The sequence below is a fragment of the Lipotes vexillifer genome, unplaced genomic scaffold (genome assembly GCF_000442215.2).
Source record: "Lipotes vexillifer unplaced genomic scaffold, Lipotes_vexillifer_v1.1 scaffold1463, whole genome shotgun sequence".
Classification (NCBI taxonomy): domain Eukaryota; kingdom Metazoa; phylum Chordata; class Mammalia; order Artiodactyla; family Lipotidae; genus Lipotes; species Lipotes vexillifer.
This window is the reverse complement of record NW_006778536.1, coordinates 1,495,058-1,507,657: the sequence shown is the minus strand read 5'-3', so window position 1 is coordinate 1,507,657 and position 12,600 is coordinate 1,495,058. Positions and strand designations below refer to the sequence as shown.

The following is a 12,600-nucleotide window of genomic DNA, read 5'->3' as shown; positions in this document are numbered from 1 at the left end:
GGGAGCAGTGGGGAGTGAGGGGGAGCGATGGGGAGCCATGAGGAGTGACGGGAAGAGGGAGAGGTGGGGAGCGATGGGGAGCCATGGGGAGAGAGGAGGAGCGAGGGGTAGCGATGGGGAATGGCGCAGAGAGTGGGGGCTCTATGGGTAGTGATGGGTAGCAATAGGGAGTGATGCGGTGCGAGGGGGATTGAAGGGGAACGATGGGGAGCAATGGGCAGCGCGGGGGAGTGACGGGGCATGGCGGGGCGCGATGCGGAGCGATGGAGAGCGATGGGAAGCGATGGGGAGGGAAGGGGAGTGATGGGGAGCGAGAGGAAGCAATGGGGAGCGATGGGAGCGATGGGGAGTGAGCGAAAGCGAGAAAGAGTGACTGGGAGAGATGGGGACTGATTCGGAGAGAAGGGGAGCGAAGGGGAGTGATGGGGAGCAAGGGGGAGCACCGAAGAGCGATTGGGAGAGATGGGGAGTGATGGGGAGAGATTGGGAGCGATGGGGAGGGATCGGGAGTAAGGGGGCTAGTTGGGGAGAGATGGGGAGCGGTGGGGAGAGATGGGGCATGATTTGGAGCGAGTGGGAGAGAGTGGGAGCGATGTGGAGCCAGGGTGAGAGATTGGGAGTGATGCGGAGAGATGGTTAGAGATGGGGAGTGATGGGGAGTGATGGGGAGTGAGGAGGAGCGATGGCGAGCGAGGGAGAGCGAGGGGGAGCAGTGGGGAGCAGTGGGAACCGAGAGGGGTCAATGGGGAGAGACGAGGAGAGATGGGGAGCCATGGAGAAAGATATGGAGCGATGGGGAGAGAGGGGGAGCAATGGGGATAGATGGCGAATGATGGAGAGTGAGGGGGAGTGATGGGGAGAGATGGGGAGCGATGGAGAGCGAGGGGGAGTGAGGTGCCGCGAGGGGGATTGAGGTGGAGCGATGGGGAGCGGTGGGGAGAGGTGGGGAGCGAAGGGGTCTATGGGTAGAGATAGGTAGTGATAGGGAGTGATGGGGAGCGATGGGGATCGATGGGAAGTGATGGGGAGCGAGGGGGCGCGACGGGAGGGGAAGGGGAGCGATGGGGAACGATGGGGAGGGGTGGGGAGCGAGGGGAGTCGATGGGGAGATAGTGGGGGTGATGAGGAGCAATGTGGAGCGAGGTGGAGCGACGGGGAGCGATGGGGAATGAGGGGGAGAGATGGGGAGCGAAGGGGAGCGATGGGGAGAGTTGGGGAGCGATGGAGAGAGATGGGGAGTGAGGGTGAGCCATGAGGAGCGAGCGGGAGGGAAGGGGAGCGATGGGGAGCGATGGGGAGTGATAGGGAGTGGTTGGGAGTGAGGGGCATTGATGGGGAGGGATGGGCCACGATGGGGAGCGAGGGGGAGCGATGGGGAACGATGGGGAGTGATGGGGAGCGGTTGGGAGCGATGGGGGGTGATGGAGAGCGATGGGTAGTGAGGGGGAGCGATGGGGAGCGATAGGGAGCGATTGGGGAGCAATGGGGAGTGATGGGGAGTGATGGAGAGCGATTGGGAGCGAGGGGCGTTAATGGGGACAGGTGGGGAGGGGTGGGGAGTGAGGGGGAGCGATGTGGAGCGAGGGGGAGTAATGGGGAGAGAGGGGGAGCGGTGGGGAGTGGTGGGGAGCGATGGAGAAAGATATGCAGCGATGGGGAGAGAGGGGGAGATATGGGGATAGACAGGGAAAGATGGGGAGAGACGGGGAGTGAGGGGGAGCAGGGAAGCGATGGGGAGTGATGGGGAGAGTGGAGAGCGATGGGGAGTGAGGGGGAGCAACGGGAAGCGATGGGGAGCGAGGGGACACGACAGGAGGCGATGGGGAGCGGTGGGGAGCTAGGGGGGTCGATGGGGTCCTAGGGGGAGTGACGGGGGCGATGTGGAGTGAGGTAGAGCGACAAGGAGTGACGGGGAGAGATGGGGATTGACGGGGAGCGATGAGGAGCGAGGGGAGCAAGGGGGAGAGACGGGGAGGGACGGGGAGCGATGGGGAGCGGTGGGGAGCAATGGAGAGCGTTGGGGAGAGAGGGCGAGCAATGGGGAGTGAGCAGGAGGTATGGGGAGCGATGGGGTGCGATGGGGAGCGATGGGGACCGAGGGGGAGCAAGGGGGAGAGATGGGGAACGATTGGGAGCGATGGGGAGCGAGGGGGAGCGATGGGGAGCGGTCTGGAGCAAGGTGGAACAAGCGGGAGCGATGGGGAGCGAGGTGGAGTGAGGGGGAGGAATGGGGAACGTTGAGGATCGATGGGGATCGCTGAAGAGTGATGGGGTGCGACAGGGAGTGATGGAGAGTGATGGGGAGCAGCAGATGAAGCTTTGCTTGCTCGCGCACTGGTTGCCTCCTGCTGTGCGGCCCGGCTGTCCGTGGCCCGTGGGTTTGGGACCCCTTATATACAGCACGGGAGGGTGAGGTCATTTGTAACCAGATTCATCAAGGGCCTAGACAGACAGAAAGGAGAGAGGGGAGACCCAAGATAAGAGTTGGTGAAGTGAGAAGTCAATCAGTGATACCTTTGGATTGGTCAGATGCTGGTGTTTCTGAGGACAGGGAGTGGGGCGTTAGATGCGACCATTTGGCAGGCTGAATCTGAAAGTAGTGATGACACAGCCCTGTACCTCTGGTTTGGGAGGGTAAGCAGGGTAAGCAGGGCTGGGAGCAGGTCTGGTTAGAAAGAAGGTGGCTGGAGGGGCCATTTCCTCAGTGTTCTACTTGTTTTGTCAAAGAGTGATCCACACTCCCAAGGGCTCTGTGCTTGTTTGGTGCTTTGCTGTTGCATCTTAAGATTCTTCAGAAGTTTTGAACAAGGGGTCTGGCATTTTCGTCTTACACTTGGCCTCACAAACTGTATAAATGATCCTGGGGCTGTAAGGCGCCAGTTACTGGGACTGTAGTGTAGAAACTTTTAGGAAGCAAATCCCTGAGACCACAGGAACTGTCTCCCGTGACAAGGAGCTACAGCTGCCAGATGTTCACAAAATACCCCACACTCCCCTGGGGAGGGCTTTAGCAACCAGGAAAGTCTTAAAATTGTGCTTCAGCTTTAACAATCGTATCAGTTTTGCATTCTATTCAAAATTATGCTTGTTTTAAAACAAAAATGGGTTCTTCTGGTTTCTCAGTGAACTCGATCTTCCAGGAAGAAGTAACATGCTTACCCCCCCGAACTTAAGAGTTGGGCTGTAAGCAAAGTCACAGGGCCTGCTGCCGATCCCTGGGGGAGGATCAAAACCCCACCATTGCCTAGGGTAGTAAGAAACACCAAGGCAAAGGCACGCTAGAACCAAACACAGTGGACACGACTGGGCAGACGGCAAGGTGGCGCCTACAAAATACCTCCACACAGGATGCCCCAGAAGACGGCATTTCTACTCCCGTAAGAAGGGTCTATATCATAAATAAATATGGCTGGAAATTCCATTTGGGCCTAAACCACAGACAGGGAAAGACAGACATCTTGTGGGCTTATGTTAGCATTACATCACAGATGCGGAAACTAATATAACTCCATCAGATAATATCACTGATTGTAGAGGGCTAGAGTTGCAGCTACTCCATAAGACATCTCTCAGGGTTTTAAAAGAAAGAAGAAACATAGTTTATTTTTCTTATGGGTAAATGCAACAGATGAAAGAATAGCTCTTCATAAAGCAAAGTACAAGAACATTCAAACAACAAACAACTTTCCATTTTGAGCTCCTGTGATAAAAGCCTTGACTTCTAGACAAAATCTACTAGCCATTTCAGTGGAATCATATGTTAATAAATTAATCAATTTAATTAACCTTTTAATTATGTTATACTCTAAAGCTTTAATTGCGAGAAGTTACCAAGTATCTGGGAGATGATGATGAGGGTGTAGGGCAAGAACTGAGACTTTTATAGTTATTTCTCCTCTAAATAACTAACTGGACTCTACAGGAAAGGGGTCCACCAAATCAGAGTCATAATCTAGACATCCTTCCAGGTCTTAGGACAGTCTGACAGAAAAACACAGCTTTCCTTGGAATTTTGACCAAAAAAAAAGCTAAAACACCAAACAAAACCAATTTTTTTTTTTTTTTAATGAGTAGGCTCCAGATATTATTTCTCTATTTTCCAAAGTGGATAACACCATCAATGAATTGCTAATACCTACCCTCTGTATAGAAGATCCTATGGACTTGGCCCTGTCCTTGTCATTTTACACTTAAATTATAGCTAATCCTCTGTAAGGAAATACCAGCTCAAATAGGTCACTTGCTAGACTTTAAGGCTAGGCATTTGGTTCCAAAGCCATTGCTCACCACTTTCTGCAGTGTAGACGTTTGCTTGCTTGTTTCCATCACAATGACAAAACAGGTGTGGCCCATCATGTGGGAAAGAGGAAAAATGTTATTTTCAGCATTCCTTAACTAGTGGCCAACATCAATTGCCATCATGAACTACAATTACACTTGTTTCTGTACAGCCTGCCAGGTAAGAATGATTTTTACATCTTTAGGTTTTTCAAAAACATAAAAATGACACAGATATGAAGTAGAGACCTGCATATTTATGGCCCCAAAAGCCTAAAATATTTTACTATGTGGCCCTTTATGGAAAGTTTGCCCACCCTACATTACACAAACCAGACTTTTTTTTTTTTCTTTATCTTATGAGAAAGGCAGAAGTTGAAACAAATGCACTTCCACTTTTGAATGGAAGTGCTTATCCTCTTTCACCTTCAATTAGCTGCAGCAAATCTGACTCACTCTGACATCCATGGAGCACCTACAGTGTACAGCACTTTGCAGCGTTTAAAAGGAAAAAGCACCTCTAAGACATAAAAATCACCACAGTACAAGTCAAAATGTGGTGTTATATATTAAAAAAAATTGCTCAGTGCTAAGGGATAAAAAGGGACCTAGGTATTACTTGCAGTTGTGGAGGTAAAACGTGGGGCCCGGAACAGGAGGACGACAGCCTGTCAAGCTGGGGGAAGACAAGGGCAGGGGCCCAAAGGCAGGAAGGTAGTAGTGAGGGTTCCCAGTTCCAGCAAGGGGAGGTGCGCTGTGTGCGTGGGTGCAGTGCAAAGGGAGATAACGCCGGAGGGTAAGCTGGTGCCTCCTCCACGAAAGGATTCTGGAAAAAACACTCATTTGGGAAACCTTAAATAAAAAGGAAGTTACTCTTAAGACCAGTTGTCTGGGATCGGAAACCAGAAATGGAAAGTCACCAGGACCGCAAGGGCCTCCTTTCCTCTTTCTCTTCCAAGGTACACCTGCTTCCCTGCTGTCCATCTGCTTACTTCTCCTTTCACTCTTAACCCTACTCTTGCTTTCTTCGCATCCCACAGCACCTCTTGAGACAAGTACAGGTGCGTCTTAAGTGCCCACGACAGGTAATCTAGGGATCTGCTGGATCAGCCACAGAGCGTGTAAGCAAGGGCAGGGGTGCGATATTTGGAGAAGAACCCAGAATGCTTCCTTGGAAGGGGTGTTTTCAGTTGCAATTTCCATCCTGTACATTTAGGAAGGAGCGGGTAAGGTCTGGACGTCTCCTTAACACATACAAAGCTTGTACTGAATGCTAAGAATTTGGACTTTCTAACCAGACGTCGGGAAATCACGGGAGGCTTCCGAGCAAGGTACCGATGACAGCAAGCTGTGATTATCAAAGAGATTCTGGTGGCGGTGGGTATTGGCATGCAGATGGGAAAAACTTCGTTCAAACAAGAAGATCGGGACCTGAATGTATCCAGGAACTGCGGTCATGTGAGAATTTCTTTTCTTTTTTTCCCTTTCCAAGAGATTTAAAAAATAAGACTTGGTAGTAGCTAGCAATTGGTGGCAGGGTCGCCGAGGATTCGGCCAGGCGCTGTGCTTGGCACCTAGTGGGTGGCGGCGACCACAGCCGAGGCTTCAGGGACGCGGCGGGGATGGGTCTGGAATGCGGCCGAGGAGCGCCGGGTCGGACGGCAAGTGGACACAGCAGGCGCTGCCGGGAAGAAAGACGTTCCCGGAGAAAGGACTGGTCAGCGGCGACGACAAACAAGGCGAGGCGCCAAAGCGCACCGGGCGCGGCCGCAGGAACCACTCGGTGTCCGCCCGCCGCGCGGGGCGTTGGGAGCTGTAGTCCTGCCGTCTCCTCCTGGACCCGGCCGGACTCGGACAGCGCCCATCCCTCCACTTAAGAATCGAGCACTGACCCGTCCGGGTGCGGGGTCCTTCAAGACCATGAGGCGCCTGGAATGACGTCATTCTCAGGTTCCCCTCCCCCTCGTTGAAGGTTTTAGGTGTCTATGTGAAGTGTGCCACACAGCAAGCCGGCAATGAAAGCGTAAACCCTACACTGTGGAAGAAGGGACCCTCCGATGTCTCTTCTCTTCTCGACGTTTCCTTCGCACCCATCTTCCCAGCCGCATCGGCGCGGCTCCGCTCCCTATTTTGCTCAGGCAGTACCTCAGGCAGCCCCGCGCCGCGGCAAGGGGCGGAGCGAGCCAGGGCGGGGCGGGGTCCTGGCCGGACTGCGTCGCGCTCGGGGGCCGCGCCGGTTATCGTTTCTTTCTAGTGCCCGAGGTAGCTCTGGCTCGGAGAGTGGTTTGTCAGCTCCACGGGGATCTCTGTGCACGGATGGACCCGCCCGGACCCGGCGGGAAGCGGCCTGGCAGGCGGCGGCCCCGGCGGCGTCAGCAGAGGCAGGACAGGGCCGAGGTCGCGGGTCCCTGAGGCGCGCGGGCTCACCGGGCCCGGCGGCGGCACCATGATGCCGGGCGAGACCCACTCGGCGGCGCCCGGGACGGCGGCGGACCTCTCACGCTGTCAGGGCTGCGCTTCCCTGCAGCAGGTACGGCGTCTCCCCCGGGCCGAGGGGGCGGAGGGGCTGGGCCGGCCGTCCGAGGTCGCGGGTCCCTGAGGCGCGCGGGCTCACCGGGCCCGGCGGCGGCACCATGATGCCGGGCGAGACCCACTCGGCGGCGCCCGGGACGGCGGCGGACCTCTCACGCTGTCAGGGCTGCGCTTCCCTGCAGCAGGTACGGCGTCTCCCCCGGGCCGAGGGTGCGGAGGGGCTGGGCCGGCCGTTCAGGGCTCCGGCTGGGGGTCGGGCTGCGCGCATTAAGCTTCCGCGCGCTGCTCCCACTCCTGGGCGGAAGCCCCCCTCCCCCCTGCCCCCCCCCTTCAGTTGCTTTGGGAACGGCTTCTTTTGCGTTATTTAGGTTTAGGATCCAGGATTCATTTACTGGGATGCAGTGGTTGGGGAGCGAGTTCTGGAGGGCCCCCTGCTGCCTTTATGCAGTCTCAGGGCTCCCCAGGGCTGACTTGTAGGTAGATGAGGGATGGTCAGAATGACAAGCGAAGCCACCTTTCCCAGGATAAGGTTTTTTTTTTTATTGTGCTGGTCCGTCCTTAAAATATTTCTTGCCTGGGGCAGGTTCTTATGCGGCCTGTGGATTGGCCTAGAGGGTCGTTCATCGATTAAAGGCATGAAGATACTGGAGGTTCCTAACTGTAGCGTGGTCTGTGCGCTACCGTGACAGAAGAGCTGCTAGTGTGTGGCCCCAGGTCTCACGGAGTTGTGGAAATAGTCCCAAGTAGTCGTTTCCAGTAGACTCTCCCAGCTCTCTGATATCAAGAGTCTCTCTTTTGGCTATCAGTGTCTTTAACGGTAAAGCGGAACTGTCTACCACGGTATTGACATGTAACAAAATTATCACCTATTTTACTTAGTATTTTAGGCACCACTGACATAGTGGTGAACAAAGTAGGTAAGATCTGCTGTCATAAGTAAGATACATGTGTACAAATAGGACTTTAGAAGGTTTTAAGTATTAGGAAAATAAAGGAGGAGTTGGAGTGGTGGTTTTGTCTCTTGGCTGGGGTGGCAGAAGGCAGGGTGTTTTTGAAGTGGTGGGATTCGGACACCTGAATGATGAGAAGAAGCAGATTGGCAGAGGTGTGAGAGGAGTTTTCTAGGTAGAGGGCTTAATGGGCGAGCGATGATTGACGTGAAAAGGAGCAAGGTGTATTTGAGGAGCAGAACGAAGTCTGGTTGGTGTGAGTGTAGCGCAGAGGGGAGAGCACTGATGAAACCAGAAAGGAATGTAGGCTAGATAAGTTTAGGGTTTGGTTTTGTTTTGTTTTTATTTTAAACTGCATCATCTATGAACTGATCCCAAACATTTAAGGGCTGAGAGCAGGGGAGGGAGAAAAGGAAGTCATGTGCTGGCACTCTGAAACAGAGGGGCAGCTACTAGTAAAATAATTGTCTGAGCTGAGCTGCCGCACGTAAGCATTTAGAACATGCTTTTGTTTTTTTCCCTCAAAACCCAGGAACGTGAGTGAAGTTCTCTTGACTCTTTCACGAGTTATATTTATTCTTTGGGCCGGTTTATTTACTCAACAAATATTTATTGATCACCTGTTGTGTTTTAGGCAGTGCAGTTACACAGTGGGGGGAAAAAGCAAATATTCTCCATCTCTTGGAGCTTCCATTCTAGGAGGTGCGGGAGGAGACAGATTAAACAAGTTATGTGAGAAGGTAATAAATGTGCTGGAGATAAAGTGAGCAGAGAAGGGGGGAGAACAAAAGGGTGAGGAAGGGGCCAGGGGCTAGTGGAATTTAAATAGGGAGTCCTCACAGAGGTTGTTTTTGAGCAGAGGTGGTGAGAATAAGTTCTGTTGATGTCTTTGAAGAAAAGCATCCCAGACAATAGAAACGTCAGGTGTGGTCGCAGGAGCTTGACTGGTGTGCTTGGGGAGAGCAGGGAGGCGCTGTGGGTAGTGTGGAGTGCATGTTGGTGTCTTGTCTGCTTGGGGCTGCTCTAATGAAGTCCCATAACGTATGTGGCTTGTCAGTGACAGGAATTAATTTCTTACAGCTATGGTGGCTGGGAAATCCAAGATCAAGGGACTGGCAGCTTTGGTATCTGGTGAGAGCAAGATGCCTGGTTCATGCCTTTTTGCTGTGTCCTCACATGGTAGAAGCGGGGAGAGAGCTCAGAGCTCTCTGGGGTCTCATTTATAAGTACACTAATTCCATCCATGGAGGCTCTGCCCTTACGACCTGTTCACCTAGCAAAGGACCAATCTCCAAATGGCTAGCATATTGGGGATTATATTTCAATATATGAATTTTGTGGGGGACACAAACGACCTGTAGCAATCAGGGAGTTTAATGAAGTCAGAGAGAAGAGAGCTTGACTGTGGGAGCCTTTAGAGACCATTGTAAGGATTTGGGCTCTTACTCTGAAAGGATAGTGAGTCCTGAGAGGCTTTTGTGCAGGAAAACGACTGGTGTAAATTATCTTGTCCAGTTGTGGATCTGATTTTCCTTCAAAAACCTGGTCTACCTGTAGTAGTCCCCATCTTGGTTCAAAGTAGCAACTGTATCCTTCTGATAGCTTAGACCAGAAACTAGATGTCATCCTTGGTTCCTCACTTTTCTCTAACAACCTGCATCCAGTCCATCAACTGATTCTGTTGGCTTCTTTGTTAGCCACCCATTTCTCACCATCCCCACTGCTTCTGCCCAGGGGTTTTTGTAGTAGCCTCCTGTTGCCGCCTTCCTTCCTCCCATGCCACACTCTTGCTACTGGTTGTCAAAACAGCAGTACGAGTTGTCCCGTGAAGTCCCTAAGTCCCGGGGTCTGCAGGCCTTTCTGTAAGGGGCAGCATCATAAATATTTAGGTGTTGTGGTCTCGTTCACAGATACTCAGCTCTGCCAGTATAGTGTAAAGATGGCCACAGATAACACTGAAGGAATGGGTGTAATTATGTTCCATGGAACCCTGATTTGCAAAAACAGGCCAAGGGCCTTAGTTTGCAGACCTCTCTCCTAGATTGCAGTACTCCATTGCATTTGGGTTTTCTGTTGCCTGGAATGCTTTTTTAGGGGAAGAGAATGGTTAGTTGTGAGTGGAGTCCATGGAACAAGTCTTTAATATTGCAAAGAAGGCTGGAAAAGTAGGTTCCTGGCAGATTATGGAGGACCTTGAATGGTAACCACCTTAAAGTTTTGTGCTTAATTCCGTTCGCATCATGAAGAGTGAAGGGTTTTGTATGGTTACTACACAAGAGCAGTGTTTGTAGTAAAAATAACCGGTGGCAGTGTGATGCTGGATTGAGGAGGTAAATGATTTCACTAATGCATGCTAGTGGTAATAAGAGGGTGGCTTAACTGAAGGGTCTTGGGATTGGGAATAGAGAAGAAGAAGGTTCTGAGTGTGAGAAACTGCAAAGAGTGGACAGATCTCGAGTCAGGAAAATAGAAGGTCCAGAGATTTAAATCCTGAGTGACTGAGAACTGTGGTAGAGGTAGGAAAAAGCAGACACCAAGATGGGAGAGACGTTGGGAATATAGGAGCGAAGCTTTGGAATGACGTTAGCATAGTGGATTTTCAGCTGTTTTCACATTTGTTTGTAGTGCGAGGTGCTTCCAAGGTACCGTGATATACTTCCAGGGAAATAGTGAAGCAGCCAGGTCAGATGGACACTGAATTCATTGTAAGAATTTTATTTGGAGAGGGAGAGAGAATGGAGAAGTGTGTTCTGTCTCTTAAAAGAAAACCAGCGGGCTCATGACTAAGGTGAGCATAGAATGGTGAAGCAAGGAGAAACAGAGTTAAACAGGAAGCATATGGAAATCAGGATGAGAAAGATGGAGGGCTGAGAACAGGCGATGGCATTTGCCAGGTAGAAGGTCCATGATCGGTCACCGGTAGAAAAGAAGTTTCTGTAGGGTTACATAGTGTCACAGCAAGTTCTGTATTTCAACTAAAATTGTACCAGGGAGAAACGAAAGAGGTTCTGTACATAGAGAAGGCATCCTGCTGTATAGCTCTAACACACTGAGACTTCTGGATCTTGCAGAACATATACAAGCACATTACAAGCCTCTTGTCTGCAGGAGCCCTGGCATCAGTGCTGTGGCTTCATTCTGAACCTCCGTGGGAGGCTGGCTGTCTCTGTCCCCAGTGGAGCAGTGCTTGGGTGCGCTGCAAGTCTTCCTTCCTGTCTCATTCCTCCCTGCCCTCTTTCTCTTTTTTTTTTTGGCCATGCCCACAGCTTGCGGTATCTTAGTTCCCTGACCAGGGATTGAACCCGAGCCCTCAGCAGTGACAGTGCAGAGTCTTAACCACCGGACTTCCAGGGAGTTCCCTGCCCTTTTTTTCTTTAGTGGGTGTGGAGATACCCACTAGTTTCTCTTTTTCTAGTCTCTCACATCACCGTATGTTTGTTCATCCTTATTGGTTATAATGGTTTATCACTGATCTGTAGCCCAGTGTGCATATGGGTTGCCGAGCTTTGGGAATCCTAAACCAAGGTGGATCCTTACTCTGGTGATATTATGTGCAATTAAACAAGTCTTGAGTGGTTTTAAGTCAAGCTGGCATAAGTCCCTTTAATTCTGGTGAAGGAGAGGCCCTTTTATTTTACTAGTTTCAGTCATTGCAGCGTGAAACAGTTTAACTCTCTTGGGAATCCAGGTGGGAGTTTGAAGCACATAGTTATACTGTTTAGCTCATGTAACTAGAATAGAGTCAGAGTAAATGGTGTTTGGTTGTCCTTGGAGCAGGTTTGAGTGAATTATTTATATAAACTTTTGTTGAACTCCCATTTGATAATCACCAATAGTTTGAACTTCATCATTTGGAACTTGAAACATACTTGTCCCTAGACATAATGATTTGTAAGTGGTTATAAAGAATGCTCACAAAATTGTAATTCATTCATTTAGTGAACACTTTTTGAGCGTCACTGTGTCTGTGATGCCGTGGCATGTGTTGGAATACAACCATGAACAGAAGAGGCATGGAGCTTGTGTTGTGGCTAAAGTTACAGATGAGTGAAAAAGCAACCACCATATAACTAGTGTAATAAGTATGCATAGTTATTGAAAAAAATTTGAGGAAAAGTGGACCTACACAGGTCAGATACATGTTGGTCAGGGGTCAACTGTACTATTTTAGGGCATGTTCAGGGTAGGTACCCTGGGAGCATCAAGGACGGATGGGTGAAGGCTTTGCAGCAGAAGTGAGTCTAGGTCTGAGGGATAGTTCCTGACTAAATAAGAGGGAAGAGATGGAGGGAGAGTATGGACAGAGGGCGCATCATGTGCAAAGACTAGGAGAGGAGAATGGAGTCTGTGATAGAGTAAGCACAAAGCGAAAGGCGAGGAGAGGAAAACGAGGCCAGTGAGGCTGGAGCCTGCCTTCCCGGGTGCCAGAGCCTCTCAGCTCATCCTGGTGGGTGCGCGCAGGTGAAAAGGGGTGGGCTGTTACCAACTGTGCCAGAGGGCATCACCCGGGGTTCTGTCTAACCGTTCAGAGACACACTCAGCTCTGACGGAGCTCGACCTAGACTCTCAGTTTTAAGTAAGAGCAGTTAAGAAGTTAGCAAACAGGAGGAAGTGTGGCTTATCAGAGAGGATTCAAGTCGACCATTTAGCAGATTGTCCACAGCAGAGCAATCAAGGAGATTAGTGTGGTTTTAAAAAAGAATTTATTTTGAAATAATCGAGAACTCATAGGAAAGTTGCCAGAATAGTGCGAAGAACTCTGGTATTCACTACACCCCACTCACAGGTTGTCAAGATGGTTGCATTCACTCCATCATGGTGTGCACACACGCACACTTTC

General features: G+C 51.0%; 1 protein-coding gene across 1 annotated transcript in view; it reads left to right on the top strand.

The window, feature by feature from the left end:
- The first annotated feature begins 6,335 nt into the window (after positions 1-6,335).
- ICE1 (interactor of little elongation complex ELL subunit 1) overlaps positions 6,336-12,600 on the top strand; it is a 58,873-nt gene continuing 52,608 nt past the window's right edge. The window contains exons 1-2 of the mRNA XM_007451657.1: positions 6,336-6,419; positions 6,545-6,808. Coding sequence (XP_007451719.1) covers positions 6,336-6,419; positions 6,545-6,808 — 348 coding nt within the window. The remainder of the gene's footprint in view (positions 6,420-6,544; positions 6,809-12,600) is intronic.